Source organism: Diabrotica undecimpunctata, chromosome 5, assembly GCF_040954645.1.
Source record: "Diabrotica undecimpunctata isolate CICGRU chromosome 5, icDiaUnde3, whole genome shotgun sequence".
Taxonomy (NCBI): Eukaryota; Metazoa; Arthropoda; class Insecta; order Coleoptera; family Chrysomelidae; genus Diabrotica; species Diabrotica undecimpunctata.
Genome location: NC_092807.1, coordinates 125,363,647 through 125,388,563, shown reverse-complemented (window position 1 = coordinate 125,388,563; position 24,917 = coordinate 125,363,647). Strand labels below are relative to the sequence as shown.

The 24,917-nt window shown below is 33.0% G+C and overlaps 2 protein-coding genes and 1 pseudogene across 2 annotated transcripts in view; 2 read left to right on the top strand and 1 right to left on the bottom strand.

The window, feature by feature from the left end:
- LOC140441766 (neuroligin-4, X-linked-like) overlaps positions 1 to 14,675 on the top strand; it is a 960,081-nt gene extending 945,406 nt beyond the window's left edge. Inside the window, exons 12-13 of the mRNA XM_072532673.1 lie at positions 7,926 to 8,109; positions 13,772 to 14,675. Coding sequence (XP_072388774.1) covers positions 7,926 to 8,109; positions 13,772 to 14,051 — 464 coding nt within the window. The 3' untranslated portion in view covers positions 14,052 to 14,675. The remainder of the gene's footprint in view (positions 1 to 7,925; positions 8,110 to 13,771) is intronic.
- A 142-nt stretch (positions 14,676 to 14,817) lies between these two features.
- Positions 14,818 to 16,711, top strand: LOC140441767 (integrator complex subunit 2-like; annotated as a pseudogene).
- Positions 16,712 to 17,946: 1,235 nt separating this feature from the next.
- LOC140442464 (zinc finger MYM-type protein 6-like) lies at positions 17,947 to 19,005 on the bottom strand. Its single transcript, XM_072533534.1, has one exon. The coding sequence runs from the start codon at positions 19,003 to 19,005 to the stop codon at positions 17,947 to 17,949; it is 1,059 nt and encodes a 352-aa protein (XP_072389635.1).
- Positions 19,006 to 24,917: the final 5,912 nt, after the last annotated feature.

Below are 24,917 nucleotides of genomic sequence, written 5' to 3'. Positions count from 1 at the left end.
ATGTTTGACAGTAACAATGGAATGACGTTTCGAAAAATGATAATTTTATCTCATTCCATATCAAATTTAGTAATTAAATATTCCAGAAGCCATACACTAACTTAGGTATACAATTAGTTCAATAACTTCAATTTTAGTATAATTTTACTTACCGTGTGAAATAAATGGATACAACACACAAAATCACTTTCTGTCACTGGCGGCCATATTATAAAAAATATTTCAACCAACTTTTACGTGGTGTTCGGTGGCGTTAATAGTCACTTCCTGAACAGACTGGGCGGCAGATTTAAATGCGAGTTTTTAAATAATTAACTATGTCCACACTAACCCCATGTCCACACTAACCCCCCTCTCCTCTATATACCATAGGTGACGTGAAAGTAATTTTCTAAGAGGAATAATTTAAGGAAGTTTTAAACATGCTTCAATATAAAGCTTTTATTAAGATTTTTATAAATAAAATTTTTATCGCTTATGGTATACAGCCGACTACAATAAATTGAATTTCCTTGTGGAATTTTATTTATTCTTTTGTAATACGGCTTAAAAAGTGTAACTAAAAAACATTTTTGCAAGAACCATTTGTCGCAATTCTTCAAAACATATTGAACATTTTAAGTTTCTTACCGGCAAAGATATTACTAAGTTTCTCTCTCATCTGATATCAATATTTTTAGACATAACAAGTTTTTATAAAAACCAAACGCGCTAAAAGTTCAAAAACAAAAAAAAACTTACTTACGATATCGACACCTTGAGCAACTTTTCATGCGAAAAATCAATCTCCGGGCTCGGTTTCCATATATACGTGATTGATAATATTGAATATCTTGAGACACATTTTTCCGAAGTTCGTTTCCTCCTTTTTTGTGTTCGTATATCCTCAAAGTTTCGCAGTTTCCGTCTTACACTTTATACTCTCTTTCGAACTAATATGTTCCCACACTTGACAACTATTCGAGTTGCAAAATATATCGATCATTTTCTTTACCAGTTTTTGTTTCTGTTGCTTTAGCGCTTATGATGGAACGAGGTATTCGAAATATGTTACCCAGAGTGTTTAGTAGTTATCACACTATAATTTTGACGTGACACATGTTGCGGTATTTGCTATTCAAAACATAGTTTCAGTTGAGATAGTTTGTATACGAGGTTGCATAAAGTTTATCGGGCTTAAGAAAATCATTCTATAAAACTATTTTAAATATTTTTGACATTTTATACAAACCACTGTTACTTTTATTTAAATGAATATCATTATTTAGCTAGTAAATAAATAAATAAATACTTTGTTTTCTTTTAGACAAACAATGTTGATTACTTAAGAAAATAGAACAAACAAAAAATAAAACTAACAACAAAAAAGTATCATTTATATTACTGTACGTGGGAAGCACACCATCCTAAGTCACATTTTTATAATTTTACATCATCATCATCATCATCAATGGCGCTACAACTCTTTGTGATTCTTTGCCGCGTTTACTATTGGCTTCCATGTTTGTCGGTACTGTGCCAGTAATTCCCATTGTCGCACTCCCATTTTCTCTAGATCTTCTTTGACTGCATCTTTCCACCTTTTTCTAGGCCGCCCTACAGACCTTCTTCCCTCTGGCCTTTCCCAGAACACATTGTTTATAAGGTGATTGTCATTACTGCGTATCACATGCCCTGCCCATCTGAGTCTATTGGCCTTTATATATCTGACTAGATTTTCTTTTCCGAATAGAGACTCTAGCTCGTTATTGTATCTGCCCCTCCATTCGTTTGTCACGCTGTCTCTGAAGGGCTATATATCAATCGAAGAATTTTACGTTTCCACACCAGCAAGTTATTTATTTCTCTTTTTGTTAGCGTCCATGTTTCGCTTCCATACGCGACTGCTGGTCGTATTATAGTCTTATATATCCGGATTTTTGTACCTCGTGAAAGAAGTTTTGACTTCATTAGATGTTGTATTGCAAAGAAAGATCTCTTTCCTGCCATTATTCTCGTTTTAACTTCTCGCTCTAATTTGTTGTCATTTGTGATTGTTGCTCATAGATATTTAAATTTGTAACCACTTCGAAGTTGTGATCATTTATAGTAATGTTTTGCCTTATTCGCCGTCGTTCTTGTTTTGAGACGACCATGTATTTTGTTTTGTCTTCATTTATTTTTAGACCGATGTTTAATGCAGCTTCTTCAAAGCTCGAGAAAATATCCTTAATTTCTAATGTTGATTGTGCTACTGCGTCTACGTCATCGGCAAAGGCGAGTATGATTTTTGCTCCCCGAGCAGTTATGTCTGGTTTGATTTTTGGATATATTTTTCGCATGACATATTCTAAGGCCAGGTTAAACAACAATGGGGACAACGGATCTCCCTGTCTCAGTCCAGAATTTACGCAGAAAGCATTTGATATTTTTTCCCCTATTCTAACTTTAATTTTACAGGAGTACTTAAACGTTATATTTGATGTTTGTTCGGAAAACGATAAGAAATTAATAATTGTAGTGGAAACTATTGTCGATATTTAAAAATAGTATTATATATAGTTTACTGTAGTATTATGAAAGTATAATAAGGGTTTAAAGATAATAAAAAAATGGACTTAGGACATATTACTTCTAAATAATAAAACTCGTTATATTTACAATACAAGTATACTAAGTCTGCATAAATTGGATATCTACATAAAAAAACATGTCAATATTTCATTATTTAAACTTTGAAAAATTAAAGGCAAACATCGAGCACAATTTTAATAATCAAATCTTGCCCAAGTACTTTCGCTTTCTACAGCATCATCAGGGGCATCTGAAATAAGCCAAGAAACGTTTTTGTTTTAAATGAAGAAAATTGATTAACTTCGATAAAAAACTCGAAGTTATTGGATGATAAAAGTTTTTTGTGATTAACGTTTTAGACTTACTTCGTCAAATTTGGGCTATCCAGCAAGCGCAGAATGCAATAAACATGAAATTAAACATAAATTGTACATAACACTACACTAAAAAAGGACAAACAGTTTAAAATTATTTAAAAATTATTCTACGCTACATTCTTGTCTACAACAGGAGAGAGAATGGTATTTAAAGGAAATGTTAAAGTGACATGTGACATATGACAGCTTTGATGGGCAGTCACAATCATGGATATGTGATCTGTACATATTAAAATTCTGTGTAAGTAAGCTGGCATTGACCAAAGGTCCAACTAACACTACTATAGAAAATCAGCTTATGAAATATGACTTTAATTTAACTAGATTGCATAATCCAGATCTCACACTTACACCTGTCTGTAATAATAAGGTTGTTAGTTTGAGAGCAAATGAAGTGGACATAAAGTGTGAATGAAAGAAATAGACTAAACAATCTATTAGACAGTGGGTGGTTGACTACAATAAAATGGATTACCAGGCACTATCAATACTGTAAAAAAGGGAAGAAATCTGACTATGAAATTGAAATACTAAAAATTAAAACAAAATTGAAAGCAGTGTATAAATAGGGTATAATTCAAGTAGTTTAGTTCATCACAAAAGAAACAAATGGAAACTCTCATTGTCTTAATACTTAAATTAATTTAAATTGTACTAAGTTTAAACCTATTTTTAAAAACTTTATTGCAGCTTCACCTCGTAGTTGACCCAGCTCGGCTGTTTAAAATTCCTGCACTGAGTATACCCATTAAGAATTTATTAATTTCATACTTTGATCAACATTACTATTGTATTCTTCAACAATTTACAAAACTAGCTTGCTCAGTTTCAATTGATCTATAGTTGGCGTTAATTACATTCTCCATACCTCTGCGTAATTTAGATATACCAATTTCACAGTTGTATATTTCAAGATCTCCCACTGTTGGTCAGTTGGTCTTTAGTAACGCTTTTACATATTAGTTTTATAGTTCTCCCATTGACTGGGGGTTTAACTGAACTACTTGAATTATACCCCATTTATAAACTGCTTTCAATTTTGTTTTAATTTTTAGTATTTCAATTTCATAATCAGATTTCTTCTCTTTTTTACAGTATTGATGGTGCCTGGTAGACCATTTTATTGTTGTCACACCCACTGTCTAATAGATTGTTTAGTCTATTTCTTTCATTCACACTTTAAGTCCACTTCATTTGCTCTCAAACTAACAACCTTATTATTACAGACAGATGTAAGTGTGAGATCTGGATTATGCTATCTAATTAAATTAAAATATTCTATGTCATATTTCATAAGCTGATTCTTTATAGTAGTGTTAGTTGGACCTTTGATCAATGCCAGCTTACTTACACAGAATTTTATTATGTGCAGATCACATATTCATGATTGTGACTGCCCATCAAAGCTGTCATATGTCACATGTCACCTTAACATTTCCGTTAAATACCATTCTCCCTCCTGTTGTAGACAAGAGTAGAGATGTAGCGTAGAATAATTTTTAAATAATTTAAACTGTTGTTATGTACAATTTATGTTTAATTTCATGTTTGTTACATTCTGCGCTTGCTGGATAGCCCAAATTTGACGAAGTAAGTTTAAAACTTTAATCACAAAAAACTTTTATCATCCACTAACTTCGAGTTTTTTATCGAGGTTAATCAATTTTCTTCATTTAAAAAAATGTTTCTTAGCTTATTTCAGATGCCCCTGATGATGCTGTAGAAAGCGAAAGTACTTGGGCAAGATTTGATTATTAAAATTGTGCTCGATATTTGCCTTTAATTTTTCAAAGTTCATTTATTCGAGCATTCAACCTTATATCAATTTCATTAGTTATTATATTTAGTTATAACTAAAACGCAGTTTGAAAATTATGCCTCAGTATTATCGTTAGGTTAGGTAAGGTTATGCTTCAATATTATCGTTAGAATACTCAGATTCTTCGTTTGAATGAGGCAGATTCTTATAAAAATCATGGCAATGCGATGGCAAGTATAAAAGTAAGTCCATAAGATCACTACTATATTTTTTTGTTGATATAGGAACCAATTGCAAATTCATTTGTGGTAAAGTTTTTGGCAAAATGATATCTCCTCTTTTATTTTGTCTTAAGTCAACCATTTGAAAATTGTCACTGTTGAATAAAGTTTTATATTGAAAATATCTAAAATTTTCTTTGGTGACTCTTAAGATCACTGATTTTGAAATGACTCTCTGTTAGTATTTATTTTCCGATTAATAAATGGACCTGTTGTCCATTTATTAATCGAATATAATATTCGATATAGAATATATGCATTAAAAATTTTTAATATCATCGAATTCCATGTTTACAACTTCGTATTTACTATCACACTGACGAATAAATTGTTGCCAGTCCCAGGGTGTTAATATAGTTAGACTGGGTAGTTTTTTTCGTTTTCTTTCAACATTGTACTGAATCGGATTCCATATGCGTGTGCCCCTTTAAAAGAAATTTACAATCTATTATTTGTAGTTTCGGATGTCTTTGTATGAGGTAAAGAGCACACATAACTACACATAGATTTTTGGTCTGGCCCCAACAATTATCCCCCCATATAGTGAAACATTCGACGTCAGATGAAGGAATATTTAGATCAGCCTACTTTAAAATTGCTGAAGCAATTTCATTTCCTCCTCTGTTTGCTTTGGTCTCGTCCCACATTACACAATACGCAGCACTGTTATATCCATCGTATAAAGTGTAATTCAAAGTCCATAATTTTCGCTTATAAAAGTTTACACAATTGGTCAAAAATGGCGTTGGAAGGCACCTTTATAGATCACCAGTCAGTACTTTGTGCTTGAAATTATATTTTGCTTGAGTCATATCGACAGATTTAATTTTATATCTGCATTATGTTTCTTTTAAATGCGTATCTTTCTCATTTTCAATCAGTTGTTTGTCAGAATCATTATCAGTTGCTCGTATTTTAGCTTCAAATATATCGCAGTCGTCGCAAGTGTCTACTTCTGGGGGTTTAAATGTTAAATTGAATTGCTTATTAAATATATCGCGATACAGCTAGGGCTTTGCTATGACTTAAGTAGCATGATTGTTCTCTGTTTTTTCCTGTTTGTATAATTTATATATTTTTTCAATGTTTAAATCAGGCATAAATATCTGACACCACAGAATCAATAATTGTTTGTGTTGTCTTATTACTTGGCTCATAAGTGTCCCCAAGATCTCGTTGAACCATGCCTCCATCCTGCCTTTTTGATAAAGCAGTCTTCACTACTTGTTGTGAAATACTTAAAGTATATAATAACATGGTTTTACATACTACAGTTCTAATATCCTTAATTACAAAAGAGTAAACTAAACTATTTGTTCTTAGTTTAGATTCATCTCCTGAGCGCAACCTATGTCTTTTGATATTATGGTCTGCTGTATCATTCCAATATTTTTTTAAAATATCTTGACTCTGAGCTTCAGATAATTTTGAACTACATTTTATGCGCAAAGATATTCCGCATGACACTTTTAATGTTTTGCCAGGAACATTCGTACTCTTCTTACTAACATAGGCCTTTCCACCGGCATATTTCTCTCGTTCGCTTTCCAGTGAAGATCATTTTGTGTCCCTTTTCTTTCCTGTCTGCTTTATTTTTGTTTTATTGTCCACTTTTCTTTTGGTCACTAGAGAATTGGCGTTTATAGTCCCTTCTAGCTACAGAGCCTAGTACAGCATTAGATGTACTTGGAACACCTTCTGGTAATGCCGGTAAAATTGCAGGAAGTCTACTTCCACTTTTACAGGATCTGGTTTGATGATTGCATCTTGGCCACATCTATCGCTAATTTCTTGATGTGGTAGGATTTCTTTATCTGCACCTGCTAGATATTTTTATTACAACGGAAGCAAACATTAACTAAAATAATTAATAATAAAAAATTTTTTTAATAAAATATAGAAAGGCAGTAAACATTGCATTTATATTTTTTCGATTGACCCAAAAAATAATAATTTAGTGTTAAAAACTTACCTTTTTGTTGTCTGGGGTCTATGTTTGAAGGCGTATTGGAGAGTGGCAAATCTAAAATCCTTAAAGTTGTTTTACAAATAGCTATTTTTAAACCAATTAAACAATGTAGACTCACTAAACATCTCTAAATTTTGTTGGTTCGAATTTAACTGAATTGAATACAAATCTTAATAAAACGTTTCTAACTTTGAATCTGTTTGGTATGCTGGTAGGTTAAAAATTAAATACAATATTATAGAATACGTCTGCCTGTCATTAAATAATGACCCTTTTTTGTTTAGGTACTGCTTAGTATAATCTAATAAATTAAGTAAAAATTATATATCCAATCTCCAAAATTCATTAATACATAAATTGTAAACTCCACAAGGAAACTAAGTTCCTATAGCTGGCTGTATACCGTGTATCACAAAAAATTTATTAACATCCTTTATAAAAGGTATATAATTAAAAACCCAATCGGGCTATATCACAACAACAAACGTTTTCGGAATCCATATTCCATCATCAGTGTCTAGGTGTATATGTTTTGAGCCACTATTCGTATGTATGTATTCGATCTTATATGTTAAGATGTTAGAGTTACCAGTGGATTTGATAACATGGCAACATAAGACTCTACATGAAGTTGCTGGTCCTGAGACAAAGTGTCTACACTTTGTCAAAGTAGAAGGAGGAACATGTGGGTATTTTCCACTGCTTACAGTGGCCAACATTTCAAACTTCCTTTGTAACTACACATACTGCACAATTAACTGCGACTACACACTAGATTTCCATGAAAAGGGCGAAGAACGAGAAAACATTACAAATTCGATATCAAATTTGGACTAACCTGAAGCCAAGCGCTCTTGACAACGGCCTCAGCGTCAGTAACCAAACTTAAAAAACTAGAAGAATTCGTATTAAGTCAATTTATTTATTTGTTTTGTGTTAAGTCTAATTATGTTACTTTATTAGCTTTATTTTTTGTTTTTCTATAGACGATCTAGACGACGATAACGAGGAATTTCTTCAACGATTAGCGACACGTCATTACTATAGCTATACAGCTGCACTAGGAGTTACAGTTGGTGTAGGATGTCTGCTGTTGGTGCTCAATATGCTTATTTTTGCCGGAATTTATTATCAACGAGAAAGGGATCGACGCCGACACTCCCAATCTAGGTAAGTTTTCTTTCTTTGATTGCATGATTAAAGTACACATTTGCCCTTTGTATATAGTATATAGAAATATGCCATGCTCAGTTTGATCTATAAAAATATATTGTAGTAATCATATTTAAACTTTCTTTAGCATATCTGCATTAATCTAAAACATGTGCAAAACACCTGTGCAATCAGTAGCCCTATGTTTTAATAAAATTGTAATAAAACTGAATCACCCTGCTACAATAATATAAGAAAATTCTGCTAACTATGCGCAAAAGACTTTCAAAAAATAATGGGAAATGGTAATAGAAGAGATTCAGAATCCATTGTAGTTTATTGCTGTGTAGCTATTAAGAACATAGATCATAAAATGGTAAGAGCGAAGATCGTACTAAATCTCCAAAAACAGATACAAAATCATAACAAAAACACACCCAATAGGATGTAATCCAATCGAAAACACCATGTCCTTTGAAGAGGAAATTCTGAGATGTATAGAGACAACAAATATAGACGTTATGGATGTCGAAACCTTAAATTATAATTTAATAAAATCTATTAAGAACGCATAGAAAAAGTGCAATACAAATCCTAGGAGAGATACGGAGGAAAAACTCAGTCAAGAGACAAAGAGAGTTATGGAGACACGAAGAGAACTTAAGAACAAAAGCGATACGAATGCACGCGTACTACAACAACTTGATAAAGATATTAATAAAGCAGTGAGAAAGGACGTACGACAATATAACACAAAAAAGATTACGATTCTCAAGGAAAATAAAAGTTTAAAGGTGCTGAAGAGATGTCAAGTTCTAGGTAAGAAGAATATTGTTAAGCTCGCAGATCGAAATGGAAAAGTGGTAACAGATAAAGATAAGATAATTAAGAAAGTTAAAGAATTTTACACAAAACTATATAAAGAAAGGGGTAAGAAAGACGCCACCAAGTTGAGAAAAGTCCAGAATGTGGGTTCAGAGGATACCCCAGAAATAACAATCGAAGAAGTCTCAAAGTCATTAAATCGAATGAAAAACAATAAAGCAGCTGGTGATAATCAAATCGTTATTGAGGAAGTTAAAGCAGGGGGAAAGACAGTATTGAAAGCATTGACACAATTATATAACTTATGCCTTTCAAAAGAGGTTACACCATCTCAGTGGAATAAAGCTGTTATAATAGTCATGCACAAAAAGGGAGATATAACAGATCTAAAGAACTACAGACCTATTAGCTTGTTATCTCATGTTTATAAGTTGTTTATGAAGATAATAACAAATAGGTTGACATCAAGACAAACTTCTATCAACCTTGCAAGCAAGCAGGATTTAGAGCTGGATACAGAACAAACGATCATTTGCAAACCATTAAGTCGTTGATTGAAAAAACCATTGAATATAATAGACCCCCTGATACTTGTCTTTGTCGACTTTGAAAAAGCATTTGATGCGGTCAATCAAAGTAAAATGCTCCAAGCTCTAATACAATTAAGAATAGATCACCGATACATATCCCTCATCAGATACATCTATTAGCATGCTACAGCCTGTGTAAGACTTAATGAAGATACTGGGACCTTTCGTATTGAAAGAGACGTTCGGCAAGAAGACAACATGTCTCCTAAATTATTTACAACTTTGCTAGAATACGCTTGTAAAACAATAGATTGGAACGAAAAGGGCATCAATGTAGAAGGAAAATTTTTAAATAACCTTAAATTTGCAGATGATATCGTTCTTATTGCAGAAAGCTTTGATCAGGCACAGATAATGCTCCAAGAACTCCATAATGCCACAAAAAGAGTTGGTTTTAAAATAAATTTTTCAAAAACACAATTTATGACAAATTTAGTCCACAACAAAAACATCTCAGTAGAAGACAAAGATAGTGAGCCAGTTGACTCCTATAAATACTTGGGTTATGAGATCAGAATAAGTCGATACAACCAAACAATCGAGCTGAAAAAAAGAATAAACCTCGCTTGGGCTGCATTTGGAAAGATAGGATAAAGAAGGATATTTTTAGGTCTAAGGTTCCAATGTGTCTGAAAAGAAAAGTATTTAATCAGTGTATTTTGCCGGTGATCTCTTAGTCCTAGATGTGTATGGAGAATGTCAGATAATTCTAAAAGGGCACATATAGAAGAATTATATCACATAAAATGAGACAATCTACAGAAATACGTTAATATTGTAGATCATTCCAGTTCTAATAGAAAAAACAAACTGTCAAATAGCTCTGAAAATCTTTATCCAACAAAAGCACCGATGTTATTTTGTATACAATATTTAATGAATTCATATCTGCTATACTTAAGATCTGAAGATTTAAGAATTTTAATTCGGTTTTGCTCAGAATTTAGATTAGACGTACCGTAAACTCGCTTGCCCTTAATGTTTTGCTTGTGTGTTGATTTTTCTAGTTTATAAGTCGGGTTAATGTAAGTAACATTTAATTTCCTTTTTAGTTAATATCATTTTAGTATTTGTTGACAAAATTTTGATGGTACTAGTATATAAAAGTAAAGGAGCATTACGGACTTTAAAAATTATAGAGAGATAAAGCTATTGTCTCGCACAATAAAAATTTGGGAGAATACTGTAGAGCGAAGGTTAAGAAGGGCGACACCAATAGGAGAAGAATAGTTTATATTTATGTCAGGAAAAAGGACAACGAATGCCTTGTGGTCCGTAACAGATGATAGAAAAATACGGCCAGAAGAAAAGACAGCTACATTTGATATTTATAGATTTTGAGAAGGCGTACGGCAAAGTTCCTAGACAAGAGCTATGGAGATATATGAAAGAGAAATGAGTTCCTTGTGTCATATTAGTGGAAAAATTTTCAGTGACGGTTGGCTTGCATCAAGGCTCTTCACTAAGTACCTAGCAATTTATTATTATTATGGATGCACTGGCAGAGAAGTTAACATAGGGAGCTTCTTGATCAATACTTCTTGCGGATGAAATTATGTTATTGGAGGAGAGCAAAAAATTTTGGAGAAATTGGAGCTTTGGAGAAGAGCTATAAAAGAGGGAGGACTTAAGGTTAGCAGGTCAAGAATGGAGTATATGTGGTTAGAATAAACACGGATGGTTAGAACATCAAACTGCTTGGGGAAAAACTAGGACCAGTAGGACAATTTAAATAATTTAAATAGATCAAGAAAATGTCCAGTAACACAGAACCACTGGTTGGTTTAACTCAAAGCAAATCAGCGAGATACTCTAAAATCGGGGGTGAAAAATCGGGGAAGGACTGAAAGTAAAGATATATAACAGTATGGCGACACCTACTTTGATATATCGACGACGAGAAAAGTGGTCTTTAAACCAGTTCGATTAAAAAAATTGAGGTAGCTGTACGAAAATGTTACTGTGAATATTGGGTGAGACAGGAAAGAGCCGGAATAACTACAGTCTCAAAAAAGGTTTAAGAACATATACTGCAATGGTTTGTTCACATCAGACCTGAAAGTGAGAACTATGTGGCACAAAGGATAGAGCTGTTAGAAGTTAAGGATAAAAGAGGTCAAAAGAAACCAAGGGAAGATGAAACGACTTTGTGGCAGAGGACTTTAAGGCAGAAAGGTTTGAATGGAGAAAACACGATGGACAGAAATGAATGACGAATAAGAATAAGGAACAGCGATCCCTGAAAGAAAAAAGCAGACGAAGAAGAAGACGAAGAACAAGATTTGTTGACAAGACATGTAATATAGCTTTAATTCTTATGTAGAAGTAATAAACAAAAGCCAATTAAATGTACTCTTAAAGAAGATATAAAATATCTTATAGTAAACACAATAAAACAAGTAAACACACAAAAAAGCTTATTAAAAATGAAGATAAATCAAACAGAAAAACACAGCAGAATATGAACAAATATATAAATATCAAAAGAAATAAAAAAAGATGTATAAAAATACAATACAGAAATAATTGCAAAAGTAATATAAAACAGTATTGACAAGAAATCTAGCAGAAAGAATAAAAGATATTCAAAAGCTCCGTGATTGAGTAAGTAACATTAGTTAAACAAAACATAATCCAAATAGTCGAAAATTTCTACGTGCTATATAGAAAGCATGCTACCACTAATACTTGTTGTATTTCTGAGGAAGTTACTGGTGATATATTTTTCAAACTCAAGTTCATTCGTTGGGCGCATCCAAGGTTTGAATTTTTTACTTTTTATCATCTTCAGTCTTTCTTGCTTAATATTGATTTCTACAGTTGCTCGGACCATTCTATGATCGCTTGCAACCGAAAATTGATTTAAGACTGTAACATCTTTGACTATATGTTTTTTGTCAGTGATGATGAAGTCGATCTCATTTTTTGTTTTACCATCGGGGCTCTTCCAAGTCCATCTTCTATGGATCTTCTTATAGAAGAAGCTATTCATTAAATATAGATTGTTTTCTAATAGGAAATTTAAGAGTATTTCGCCCCTTTCGTTTCTACCTGGTGTGCCAAAATTTCCGAGGGCATTTTCAGCTGGGTCAGTGCTTATTGCTATTTTGGCATTAAAGTCGCCACATATTACCGTAAAATGTTCTTGGTCTTCTGAAACAGCTATGTACAAGTCATCATAGAACTGTTCTATTTCTTCGTCAGCGTGACTCGATGTTGGTGCATAGACTTGAATGATCTTTATGAAGTAACGGGTGTTTAGTTGTAATTTTGCAAGTATAACTCTTGTGGAAACTGCTTTTACTGATATGATATTCTCAGCTAGTTTTTTATTTATAAAGAGCTTAATGCCTCCATTCCCATCGTTTTCTCCGACATGATAGAAAATGTGACCGGATTTTAAAGTAGTTAGGCTTTCTCCTTTCCTTCTGACCTCAGCGACTCCAACAATGTCCCAATTGATTTTATCAAATTCAGATTCCATTTCTATGAATTTTTCTTCTGATGGTTAGATGGTTTTCTAAAATATGTCAGAATTTTGTCCCCCCAGAATCCGTGGGACTGACTGATAGTCTATCAGTGTGAGATTCTGAATTTTTCTTTCTACTCACCTGGGGTAAATCGATTTTTGTATTCGTATCTGACATAATAAAGGGGTAATAGCAATTAAAACGTCACGCTTGCTCTGCGTGTTGACGAGTTTTTAGTTCAGCCGCCCATTATGGGTACAGACGCTATTGACTACCGCCCAATATGGGTCAGTCGCTATCGGTTTGATTTTATACCATCCCTAAAATCCAGGGATGCCACTTCCGCTATCCACGTCGTACTGAAGATCTTCTTTTCCGCCGTGCCTACCGTTGTGGTCTTCACCTGTATCCCTAGGTAGGGGTCCGTGTTATAGCCCACAGAACTGGGTCCCGATCTGGACTTGACCATCTATTCACTCGGGCCTACTGAAATGATAGATGCAAACCCCCGCGACATGGACGCGCCAGATTGGAGTTACCCACGTGAGCGACAGAGAAGGTGGCTCTGTGCTTCGTGAGCCGGGTTAATGGACATGTATGATTCCATGACCAAATATATATATATATATATATATATATATATATATATATATATATATATATATATACAATTATGTTTGTTTGTATGTAAGTGTAAATCTGTAAAAGGTTTTTGTACATTATTAGTAAAGCTTTTTAAATTTTTAAATAGACTTTGTATTTGTAGTAATAATACCTACCTGTAATATTTTTCAGGTCTCGACAAAATCGCTCAAGTTCAACTCCTTCCTCAGAGACAATCCCAATGTCCCAACGGCCGTCAACTCCCGGCAGTTCAGCACGACAGTCTCCTCTGCTCACTCGAAAAGAAAAAGTTTGTAGCTCGTACCCACCCTCATACACAGTAGTTCCGAACAGCCTCAATTGTTCTACATTGCAGAAAAAAGATAAACCTCCACCACCCGTTCGCACATCAAGTAACCCGCCAGGTGGTACTGTTAAAAAAAGGGTACAAATTCAAGAAATATCAGTATAGCATGAAGGAAGGGGTGCTTCAACGCTTCCGAGATCTCGAAAGCCGGATGTCACCCCTGATTCAGAATATGATTGTGATTTAGTTTCTGTACAGTTATAACAAGACAATGATAATGAACTTTGTGTTATTGTTTTAATGTAAACAAAATACTCAGAAACGTTTTGTAAATAGTTAGTAATAAATATGTAATTGGTAAATTTGTAAGAGAAGGACACTTTGAGCAATTCTGGAGGCGTAAAATGAACAGTGCGGTGTTACCGATCTCACAATTGTTTTCTAGTTGTAACGGCACAATAGAAACCTTATATTTTATCCCAATAATAATTAGGAGACGTTTCAGTATTACTTCACGCAATTTTTGAAGATTTTTGACCCTTCTCCTCCATGTTACTTACCGTAACGTGTTCTGTACCTAACTTTACATTACACTCAAGAGACCATTTTTACCTAAAAGTAACAATTATGTTAGGAAAACTACCGAAATGTTGATAAAAAAAACTTTGTTATTGTTTTAGTTGCATTTGCGGTACTTAATTATAATTAAAAAAGGGAATTCTAACCGCAATAATAAACTTTTAATGTTAATCTTACAATTTTTTAGATTTTTTTTAGTTAATCCCATTTTTACATACATTTTTGGCTTCATTCCTTATTGTTATCCTCATTTATTCTTCTATTTTAACTTTTTATAATAGATTCTTAAAATAAAATAACAAATTTACTTCTGGATTTACCAATACAATTAGAAATATAAACATAACTAAAATAAAACATTGTATGCAAAATAAAATTGTATTCTTAACAAAAATTAAAAATAAAAGGTTCTTGAAATGACATCTTCCAATTCTTCAGCGGCCCTCCATTGAGATAGTTTTTGTTTTATTTCTCTTTATTTTATTTGGTATTGGATTGCTTTGTCCCTGTATTGCCTTCTTCGTTCCATAAGGTCTATTATTTCTTCCGTCATTAATTGTTGTTACTTGAATCTATTAGTTACATTATATCCTTCTATTATCTTTGTTATATATTCGCGAAATAATTTCCATGTTTTCTCAATATTTTCGGTTGTTCTCATTTCTTTCATGTACTTGTTTAAATCACTTTCGATTGAAAGATTGTGATCAGAATCAATATTTACTCCAGGGATGTCGGTTGTGCGATTATTATTATTTACTAGCCGGGCCATTCCTGTATCTACTGTCACTGTCAGAGAGTGTGGTTAAGTTCTACTTTTGCAACGCAAATGATATGGCTATGCACACCGAGTATAAACCTGTACACATATCCGAGATGTCTGTAGTGGAATCGTTCGACGAAATCGAAACTAACCCCCTGAAGTGTGCGAAACTTCTACAGATGTTGTTAAAGCAAGAAGCTATTGATATCTGGCCTTGTGTGGAAATTTTCCCCAACATTCTAAGAGTTTTCTGGGAGATAATGTACCACGATATTTGCAAGATTTGTATAAGGACGTATGGTTTAGACTTAACACTGTATTACCTAGAAGATTATGGGTTCTGACTGTTAAAAATCTCATTGATGATTTTTCTAGTTTAACAAGAATTGATAATGAGATGCGACGAACGTGTATTTCGCTGCGCCCCCATGTACTTTATCATCCTCAGAGTGTCTGGGGCTAGTCTGGCATCGTCCCGAAGTCAGCTAATGCAACACTTGCAGTCCAATCTAAGATTAGATCAAGCTGGTCAAGTCCTGAATGAAGGGGATCGAGAAGATATGGGTAGAGCTTGTATTGCTACTCCGGAGTCTGCTGCCATTCAGATGTTGATCGAAACCTGCTCAGAAACGGAAACTGATAAAACTGTACCAGGAAGAGAATGGGCTTTGCAAGAAGCTCGTTCTCTGGTATGTAGTTATCTGCATCAAGCATTCATTGCATCCAAAGGAGTGCCCTCTATGCACATATCCCTAGATTTTTTGCAAGAATTGATGCAGCAACCAAGTCTCAACAAACAGATCTTCGGTTTAGATTCAGTTACTTTCCTATATAAGTTTGCAGTATGCTTTGCCAAAAAGTCTGAATTTGGTGTTACAGCGTTAAATTTTCTGTACGCTCTTCTTGGAGCTCTATCGAGTGGCCAACGAGTAAAACTGTCCAAACCCGTTCTACCAGCTTTGGTTCAAATCAGCGAAGCTTTTCCACCTTTAACAGAAGACATTCTCAATCTCCTGATGCAGCTGGCACGAGTTTGTGAGTCACAGGCTTCTTTGGCTTCCCATTTCGAGGCCCATTTGGGGAAAAGTTTAGAGATCGCTTCGCAAGAAAGTGCCGAGTTGTGCGATTTGACTCAGAGGACGTTTTCTGAGATTCTTGATCAGGCTGTCTTAAAAGCCAAAGTTTATAAACAAGATTAGAATTAAAATTGGCGTATATCTATTTTTTAATACAATAAAGTTTTTTTATCATTATTTAAATAATGTAACATTGGCCACACCGCGCTGTCAATTTGCTAAATTCGGAGCATTTTATAATATCGTGGGTTTGGTGCAAAAATTTATTAAGAAAAAAATTTGCCACTTTTAAGATCTTTATTTATTTTTACCAAGTCTATTTCCAGTCTACAATTTGAAGGTAATTTTTAGTTTTAAAACTCACTCTTCAGCCATTTTATTAGTTCCTATAAATACAAGAACTTATTAAGTCAAGACATACCGTGACCATTATGACTAGGTAAATTTTACGTGTTATAGCCAGGTTGTTTTTTCTAACGTAGAAAATGTCTAGTTTGTCGTTAAAGAAAACAGCTTTCATGGTAGGTAGACTTTTATTATTTTATAAGTGAAAAGGGAATAAAAACTAAACAGTTGTTGAGTATTTCTAATCGAAGTGATGCAATACTTAAGGTAGCATTTATTTCTGAGTAACCGAGTGGTGTTTAGCTATACACCTATTTGTCGCTTGTTTCATTTATGATTAAAAAAAGTAAACGGTTTTCTAATTTTAAGATTGTCGATCTACTAACTAAAGCAGGGCTTCTTAAACTTTTTTATATAGCGACCCCCTTCAAGCTTAGGAAATTAAACGACCCCCTCCTCCATATAATGAAATATATATTAACCGTAGATGAACATGTAATATCGCACTATTTTACAATGTAAATAAAATAAGGATTACAGAATACGTACCCATTCATTTCACTTATATATAATTGGAAACGTTGACGGGATATCGGTCGTAATAAAACACAATAAATAGAATGACATAAAACTATATCTATATATTCAATAGAAAAAATAAACTTTTGTAACAATTTTTTTTAATAAAAACATATTATTAACGTCAAACAATATTAATGTGACGGACGTGATTGTTTATTTTTACACAAATAATTAAATCTAGGCTCAATTTGAGTTAGTGCAGATCGTAATAAATTTTCAACGTTTATTAAATTTGAACTGTATTTTGATTTTATGTAAGTTAATGTGGAAAAGGCTGATTCACATAAATATGTTGTACAAAATGGCAGTAATTTGTTCATTGCCATTTCCGATAGTAGGGGATATTCTGATTTGATTTCTATCCAAAATTCATGCACAGGCACTTGAGAAAATCTTAGTCGCAAGGTAGTATCACTTGTTAATTCGGCAAATTCTTCTTGTGCTTTTAAGTTTAAAAAATTAATTTCTTTCATTTCAATTGAAAATGGATTGCAAATCCATTGTTGTGTATCGATATCATTGGGAAAATACCTATGCATGTAAACTTCCATATCCTTCAAATGACTAACTATAATTTTTGTTATAGGAGTATCTTTTTTTGAAATATTGTTACTAATTATATACTCGTCAGTAAATGGAAACATTTCGAGCGATCCACTTTCCACTCTGTTCTTCCATATAAGAATTTTTTTAACAAAAGCCTCAAGTTTATTTTTTAACATAAACATATTAACGCAGACTCCTTCATATCATTGATTTTATCAAAAATATCTGCCAAATAGCATAGCTTGAGAAGCCCTAAATTATCGTGAAAATAATCGTATAAATTAGAATTTTGCTCTGTTAGAAATATAAGAACTTCATCTTTTAAAGTTAATAATCGTTTCAAACTTCGGCCTCTTGATAGCCACCTAACTTCAGCATGTAGCAATAAACTTGTATAATCCGAATCCATATCAATGCACAAATTTTTAAACAATCGACTATTAAGTGCTCGACTTTTAATAAAGTTAATGATTTTGACTGCATCAAAAAACACAGTGTTTAATTCTGATACAATTTTTTTAACAACAAGTGCCTCTCGGTGAATCATACAATGTGTAAATATAATATAATCATTTCCAGCTTTAACAAATGCTGTAAAACCAAGATCTTGTCCGATCATTGCTGCAGCACCGTCCGTGCACACACCAACACAATTTTTCCAATTTAATCCTTCTTTTTCAAAAAACTCATTTACTTTTTTATATATAACTTTTCCACGAGTATGACCTTCCAGAGGACGACAAAACAGTATATCTTCATGGATGCTCTCCTCATAAATATATCTTACAAAAAGTAACAACTGTGCCATTTTTGAAATGTCTGTCGACTCGTCCAGTTGTATTGCAAACTTTGAGCTGTCTTTAAGCCTCATAAGAATCTGTTGAAATTGATCATTGCTAATGTCTGAAATTCGTTTGGATACAGTGTCATTTGATAATGGAATTTTACTAATTTCAGCTGCATACTGTTTTCCATGAACAATTTCAGACATTCTTATAGCTGCAGGTAGTAAAAGTTGCTCTCCAATAAAAGGTTTTTTTGTTTTTGCTATCAAACACGAAACTTCATACGATGCCAATAGATATCTATCATTCAAAGTAACATACTTCTCCAAAGTGTTCTTTTCTTTATTTGATGTTTGCAAAAGACGCTCAAAATATTCTATTGGCTTTTTTGATAACGTTGCATGTTTATTATTCAAATGTCGTTGCAGTTTTGACGGTTTCATGCTTTCTGCAGCCAAAACTTCTTTGCAAATTAAGCACACTGGTTGTTCTTCATTGTTGTGAGAAGAGCATGTGAAGCCAGACTGCAAATATGATTCGTCATATTTTCTTTTTTTTTGTTTTGCTAGAAGTCGGATTTGAAGCACTGCAACTTGGTTGTGACGGCGTGGCAGACTTATTAGTTGGAATTTGAATTAGCCATTTATCCATGATGGTTAAATAATAATAAATAATTAAACAAAATGTAGTTGAACTTTAACGTAATAATTAAAAACACCAACTGAAAATTACACAGTAAATACACACATATGACATATCTATGAAGACAAAGCTGAGTCCAAACTGAAGTACAAACAGAAAAATAACTACACTCGAATCTTTACCAGTGCAATGACAACAAATTACGATCAGATCAACCCCGACGCATGGCGTGTTCAAAGTGTGCAGCGCACAAAGGCACCGTATCACAAAGACGCCGAAAAAGAAGCTTTCATTTAATGTTTTTTATTATTCTTTTATAAAAATAATATGCTAGCTTGATTATGCTTTCGTATTGTATGTGTAAGCTGTAAGGCGACACGGCGTCTGGGTACTTATAATCACTAAGTTATCTTGCAAACACTGGCGCCGGTGGCCAGACATCAATGTCGAACGTTCAGTTGAAAATCAAGGAGCGCGTTGTATTTATTATTTTAAATGCTACTTCCATATTTTCATTTATAGGCCCTACATAACAGTTTTGCATTGCCACTTTTTTCAAAAAATAGTTATAATAAAACTACAATAGTATTTTGTATGATTTTTATTTGTATTTATATTTGTACGTAGTGTGTATACTAATATTAAAATTTTAAAATTTTATTTATAATGATTGAAAAGTATCAGATCTTTGCGACCCTCTTTCAGTAGTCTCGCGACCCCCCTGGGGATCGCGACCCACAATTTAAGAAGCCCTGTACTAAAGTACTCTAGGAGCCGTGGGGTTAAATATGCATTTTTGTCATAGGCCATTTAAGGGTGTTGGGCTGAAAACGCGTCAGATAATTTTTTATTACCAATTTTAATTGATTAAATTATTGTATCTCCTAAACTGTTATTTAATTTATTTTATGTTAGATATTTAATTTTACCAAAATGAAAATTGTTTCTTTAAAAAAACTTAATAGAATGGCTTTTGGATTGTTAGAACGGCAGTTATAACAAATTTCGTGAAAAACAATTTCAAAATAGGCATTCAATGGGGCTTTTCCAAAAATAACTTAGCATTTATACGTGCCATTACCTTTCAAATATCCCTAATTTTAAAGGTAATTGTTTCAGCTTTAAATAAACTTATACTGCAAAATTACTTTATCTTTATCAATAAAAAAGTTTAATAATTAAACATTAAAAATTTCATTAAAAAGTTGCGAAAAAATGTTGTAAATCTGACTAATGTAAGTTATAGAACAACTCAAAACGAATAGTTTCTTCTTCTTTTTCTAGTAGTGTCTATCCGTTCCGGATGTTGGCGACCATCATGGCAATTTAGCAAACTGCTGCTCTGAAAAGATTTACGGTTATTGTGTTGAACCACGTACATAGATTTTTCAGCCAGGAGATCCTTCGCCTTCTTGGTCCTCGCTTTCCTTCTACTTTTTCCTGAAGAACTAATTGCAGCAACACATATCTTTCGCTGTTCCTCACGATGTGACCGAGGTATTCGATTTTGACTGTTTTTATTGTGGTTAACAACTTAAGCATTTTTAATAACACGTCCATTTTTTGTAATGCAGATCTTGCTTTCTCTATTCTACATTTTATTTCTATAGAATAGTCCCAATTTTCGTTGACATTCGTACCAAGGTAGGTGTATGTTTTTACTCTTTCTATTGGTTGACCATTCACACTGATTCTTTCAATTTGCTGTTCCTTCTTAGAAATCATCATACATGTTGTTTTCCTAATGTTCAGTGAAAGTCAATATCTCTGATTTACTTCTGTAATTTTAATCATTAACTCCTGGAGGGCTTCATAACTGTCAGCGAATACCACCTTATCATCCGCGTATCTGATGTTATTGATACATTCTCCGGTAATTCTAATTCCAACATCCTATAGTCGGTTCGCTATATTTACGCGGGTTTCGGATTAAAAATTTTATTGTAAGTACCCAGTTTTAATTACCTGCTCTTTGGGGAAATATCAACTGGTCAAATGAAATAAAAAATAATCCATATTTTTTTTTAATTAAATAATAATGGAAAATCTTTTATATAATTGACAGTATAATAAGGAGAATTACTTCATTAATGGAGTTTAATGTGGCTAATATAAACCTAATAATAATTTTATATTACACTTCACACAGAAAATATGGTCTATGTATATTTGTTCCATGGAGAGAATTTCTAATGAAAAATAAAAAAATTTAACTTGCCAACAAAAATGAAAATCAGTCATTATCATCAAAAATATCATAATCGTCATCATCATCACTGTCATCACCATTAATTGTTATTATGATTGGACTTATTTCGTTTATTTTATTTTCACGAGTCCACCAATCTTCTATTAGTTTCTCGCACTTGAATATACAGTTGCACCACATTTCTGGAGTAACAATTGAAAGTGCCTTTCGCCAAGTTTCCCGCACTGCGTCGTCGCTATAACCGTTAGGCCCAATATGGTTGTCATAATATTATTTTGCTATTCCCCATATATATTCGATGGGATTAAACTGGCAATGATACGGTGGCAGACGTAAAACTTGATGACCGTAACTTTCAATAATATGATCCACAACAAAGGTTTTTGGTTTTGCGTGCATATTTGCCACGCGTAATAATTCTGATTTTAAAATATGTTGTGTAAATGGTATATGTTCCTTTGTCAACCATTCTTTAATTTTATTAACAGTCCAAGAATTCGTTGGACTTTTGTTTAATACTTCAGAATGGTAAGGTGCATTGTCTAAAATAATTACGCTGAGCTCACTTAAACCTGGGAGAAGTTTTTCATGTAACCATTTTACAAACATTTCTGTGTTCATATTATCGTGATAGTCACTTGATTTTGATTTAGATGAAAATATTAAATCAGCACCTTCTATAAAACCCGATTTCCCTCCTGCATGTAAAATTATGTGTCGCTGCCCTTCTCCATCAGTATGTTTGATAGACTTTACGTTATCATCTTGCCATATTCTCTTGGTTGCACCCCTAGAAAATATCCATGTTTCGTGTAAATATATAAAATTTGCCCTTTCTTCTTTTAATTTAGAATATTTTCTTAGAAAGTTAATTCTTTTATGCACAACAGAACTTCTTTCACAAAGGGCTTTTCTGTTATCCTGCTTTTGAAATTTGAAACCCAAATTATGTATCACTTGCCATAGACTTGTTCTGCCAATTTCGTCAAATTCTCTATCTTTTAATTCCGAGAGAATTGTATTTAAGGTCACATGTTCCTTGTTGGCTCGCATTCAATAAATAGTATCACGAATTTCAAATTTTTTTCCATCTGGAATATCTTTCATTTTCAATGATAGGCGAGTTTTTCGGTGATCTTCTTTCGGCCGTTCATTATTGCGATTTTGTAATACTTCTCTTAGTTTGGTTTCACTAATTCCTAGAGCATCACATACGCGTTGTTGAACAGACATTACCGATTTTAAAGGACCGCCATTTTCTTTTTCATCCGTAAAATACTTATGTACACTACAAATTAGACTATCTACATCTAACACACGTCTAGGCATTTTTAAATATTTCCACCAAACATACAATGTCAACACTGGCAAAGAATCAATTCAACTGCAATATTGTAACAAATTTATACCTACCCTAATGTTAATTTAATGTATTTTAAAATATGACCATTAATGCAGTTTTTACCTAATTTTCTGGGAAGTCATTTACTGCAACTGGTTATCAATGAGTCATTAGCATAATTTTGTTAATCCGAAACCCGCGTAAATATAGCGAACCGACTATGACGATAAATATAGCTATGACGATTGCCGACTCCCGCCGCGGAGATGGCACTTGAAGAAGAAGTTGTGATATTGCTTTTTTCACTTTATCTGATGTGATTGGTAGGCGGTTATTACATATATAGGACGGAAGTTGTTCGGACCTATTATCATCCAAGAGTTCATGTATGTATTTGGTCCCTATGCATATTTCTTGATTTTTATCTGTGATGATGTTCCCCTGTTTATCTTGCAGTTTGCTAGCTGGTATTGGATTTTTGAAGACCAGCTGCTTGTTCTGCCTTTTTATGCACATTAAATGTATCGTGTTTTTGTTTAAACAATTCTATCTTTTAGCACTGTGTTTTTAATAACCAATTTTCTTTGGCCTTACGTATTTCGGTTCTTATATTTATCTTCGAATATGCTTGTACATTCTTTTGTTATTCTTTGATTTTCTTTTTTCTTCCATGCGTTGCAGTATATTGTCGCTTAACTAACTTTTCCTATTCTCTTTATTTCCTATTAGATGTTACTCTCTGATCTTGTTAAAGGATTTACATATATTCTGAAAAGGTTGTTCTGGATTATATATTTGCTCCATGTTACTTAGCTTTTCTGAAAGAATCCTTGCGACTGTTTCATTTGTTTCCTTATATTTTAGTCTTCTCATAGCACATTTTTTGTTACTATTTTTTTGTAATCATTTTAAATCTAAACCTAAATTTACCAATAACAGGAATATGATTTGACGATACGTCAGCACCAGGGTAACTTTTAACCGATAGGCATCGATTACGGAATCTCTTGTTCACCATTATGTAATCAATTTGATTTCTTATTAAGTTTCCTGGTTGATCTTGCTGAGAGACCCAAGTATACAAACGTCTTGGTGGTAGTTTGAAGAAGTCTCTTTTGTTTCCTTATATTTTAATCTTCGCATATCACATTTTTTGTTACTATTTTTTTTGTAATCTTTTTAAATCTAAATCTAAAGTATAAGTTTAAAGTGAAGCTAGCGATGGGATAAGACAGGAAGACTAGCTGACTCCTCTATTGTTGAACCTGATCAAAGATGAAATAATAAAAAAATAAGAACTAAAAAACAATAATAAATGGGAGAAAAATAACTTAAGATAATCTGCATCTGATAATAAGTGCTTGCATAGATTATTTACACCACTGGAAAATTAAATTTCATTTCGTCTCATTCCTACGTTTTTCTGATTTTTGCAAAAAATCTTAGACAACTGAAAAATAAAATTTATAAATACTTTAGGGAATGTAGTGTGTCAGTAGAACAATAAAAGTTAGAAAATACAATATTGTTTATAATTTAGATTACATAAAAGACATCGCTGTTTTCTACATGCCATTTTCTAGAAATGAACTATTTGGACTTACTGAGTTTCTTACACTAAACCCACGATACGAATTCACATAAATACTCATTTTCTGTACATCCTTTTTGGAAAACTTTGCTGTTACCAATATACTTCAGTCGTCAGAGACGAAAGTGCCACTAAACCTCTAAAAATCATACGAACAAGCTGAATTTTGCCGAGGATATTAATTTTACGACCCCAAAAGAGATACAAAAAAGTTTACCACTTTTACCCCCGGGCTTTCTCCTAAAAACCCCCTCGCAGCGGGGTAAAAACGCAAAAAAAATCAATTTACTAAGAATATGTACACCGTAGAAAAAAATATTTTAAATAAAAAATGTAGCTGAGATAATTTTAAACAAAAATGTTTTTAAGCATTTTTTGTGTAGATTAAACCGTTCTCTTAGATACAACGCTTGAAGCGACCATCGATTTGGCATGCCAGTTACGCGCGAAATCAATGTTCGATAAAATTTGTATCAGCTCGACGGTAAAAATTCGATATCGTCTTCTTCGGTAAAAATTCGAATATCGATTCGATAGGTGATTCAAGTCACCTATCGACAAAAATCAAGAT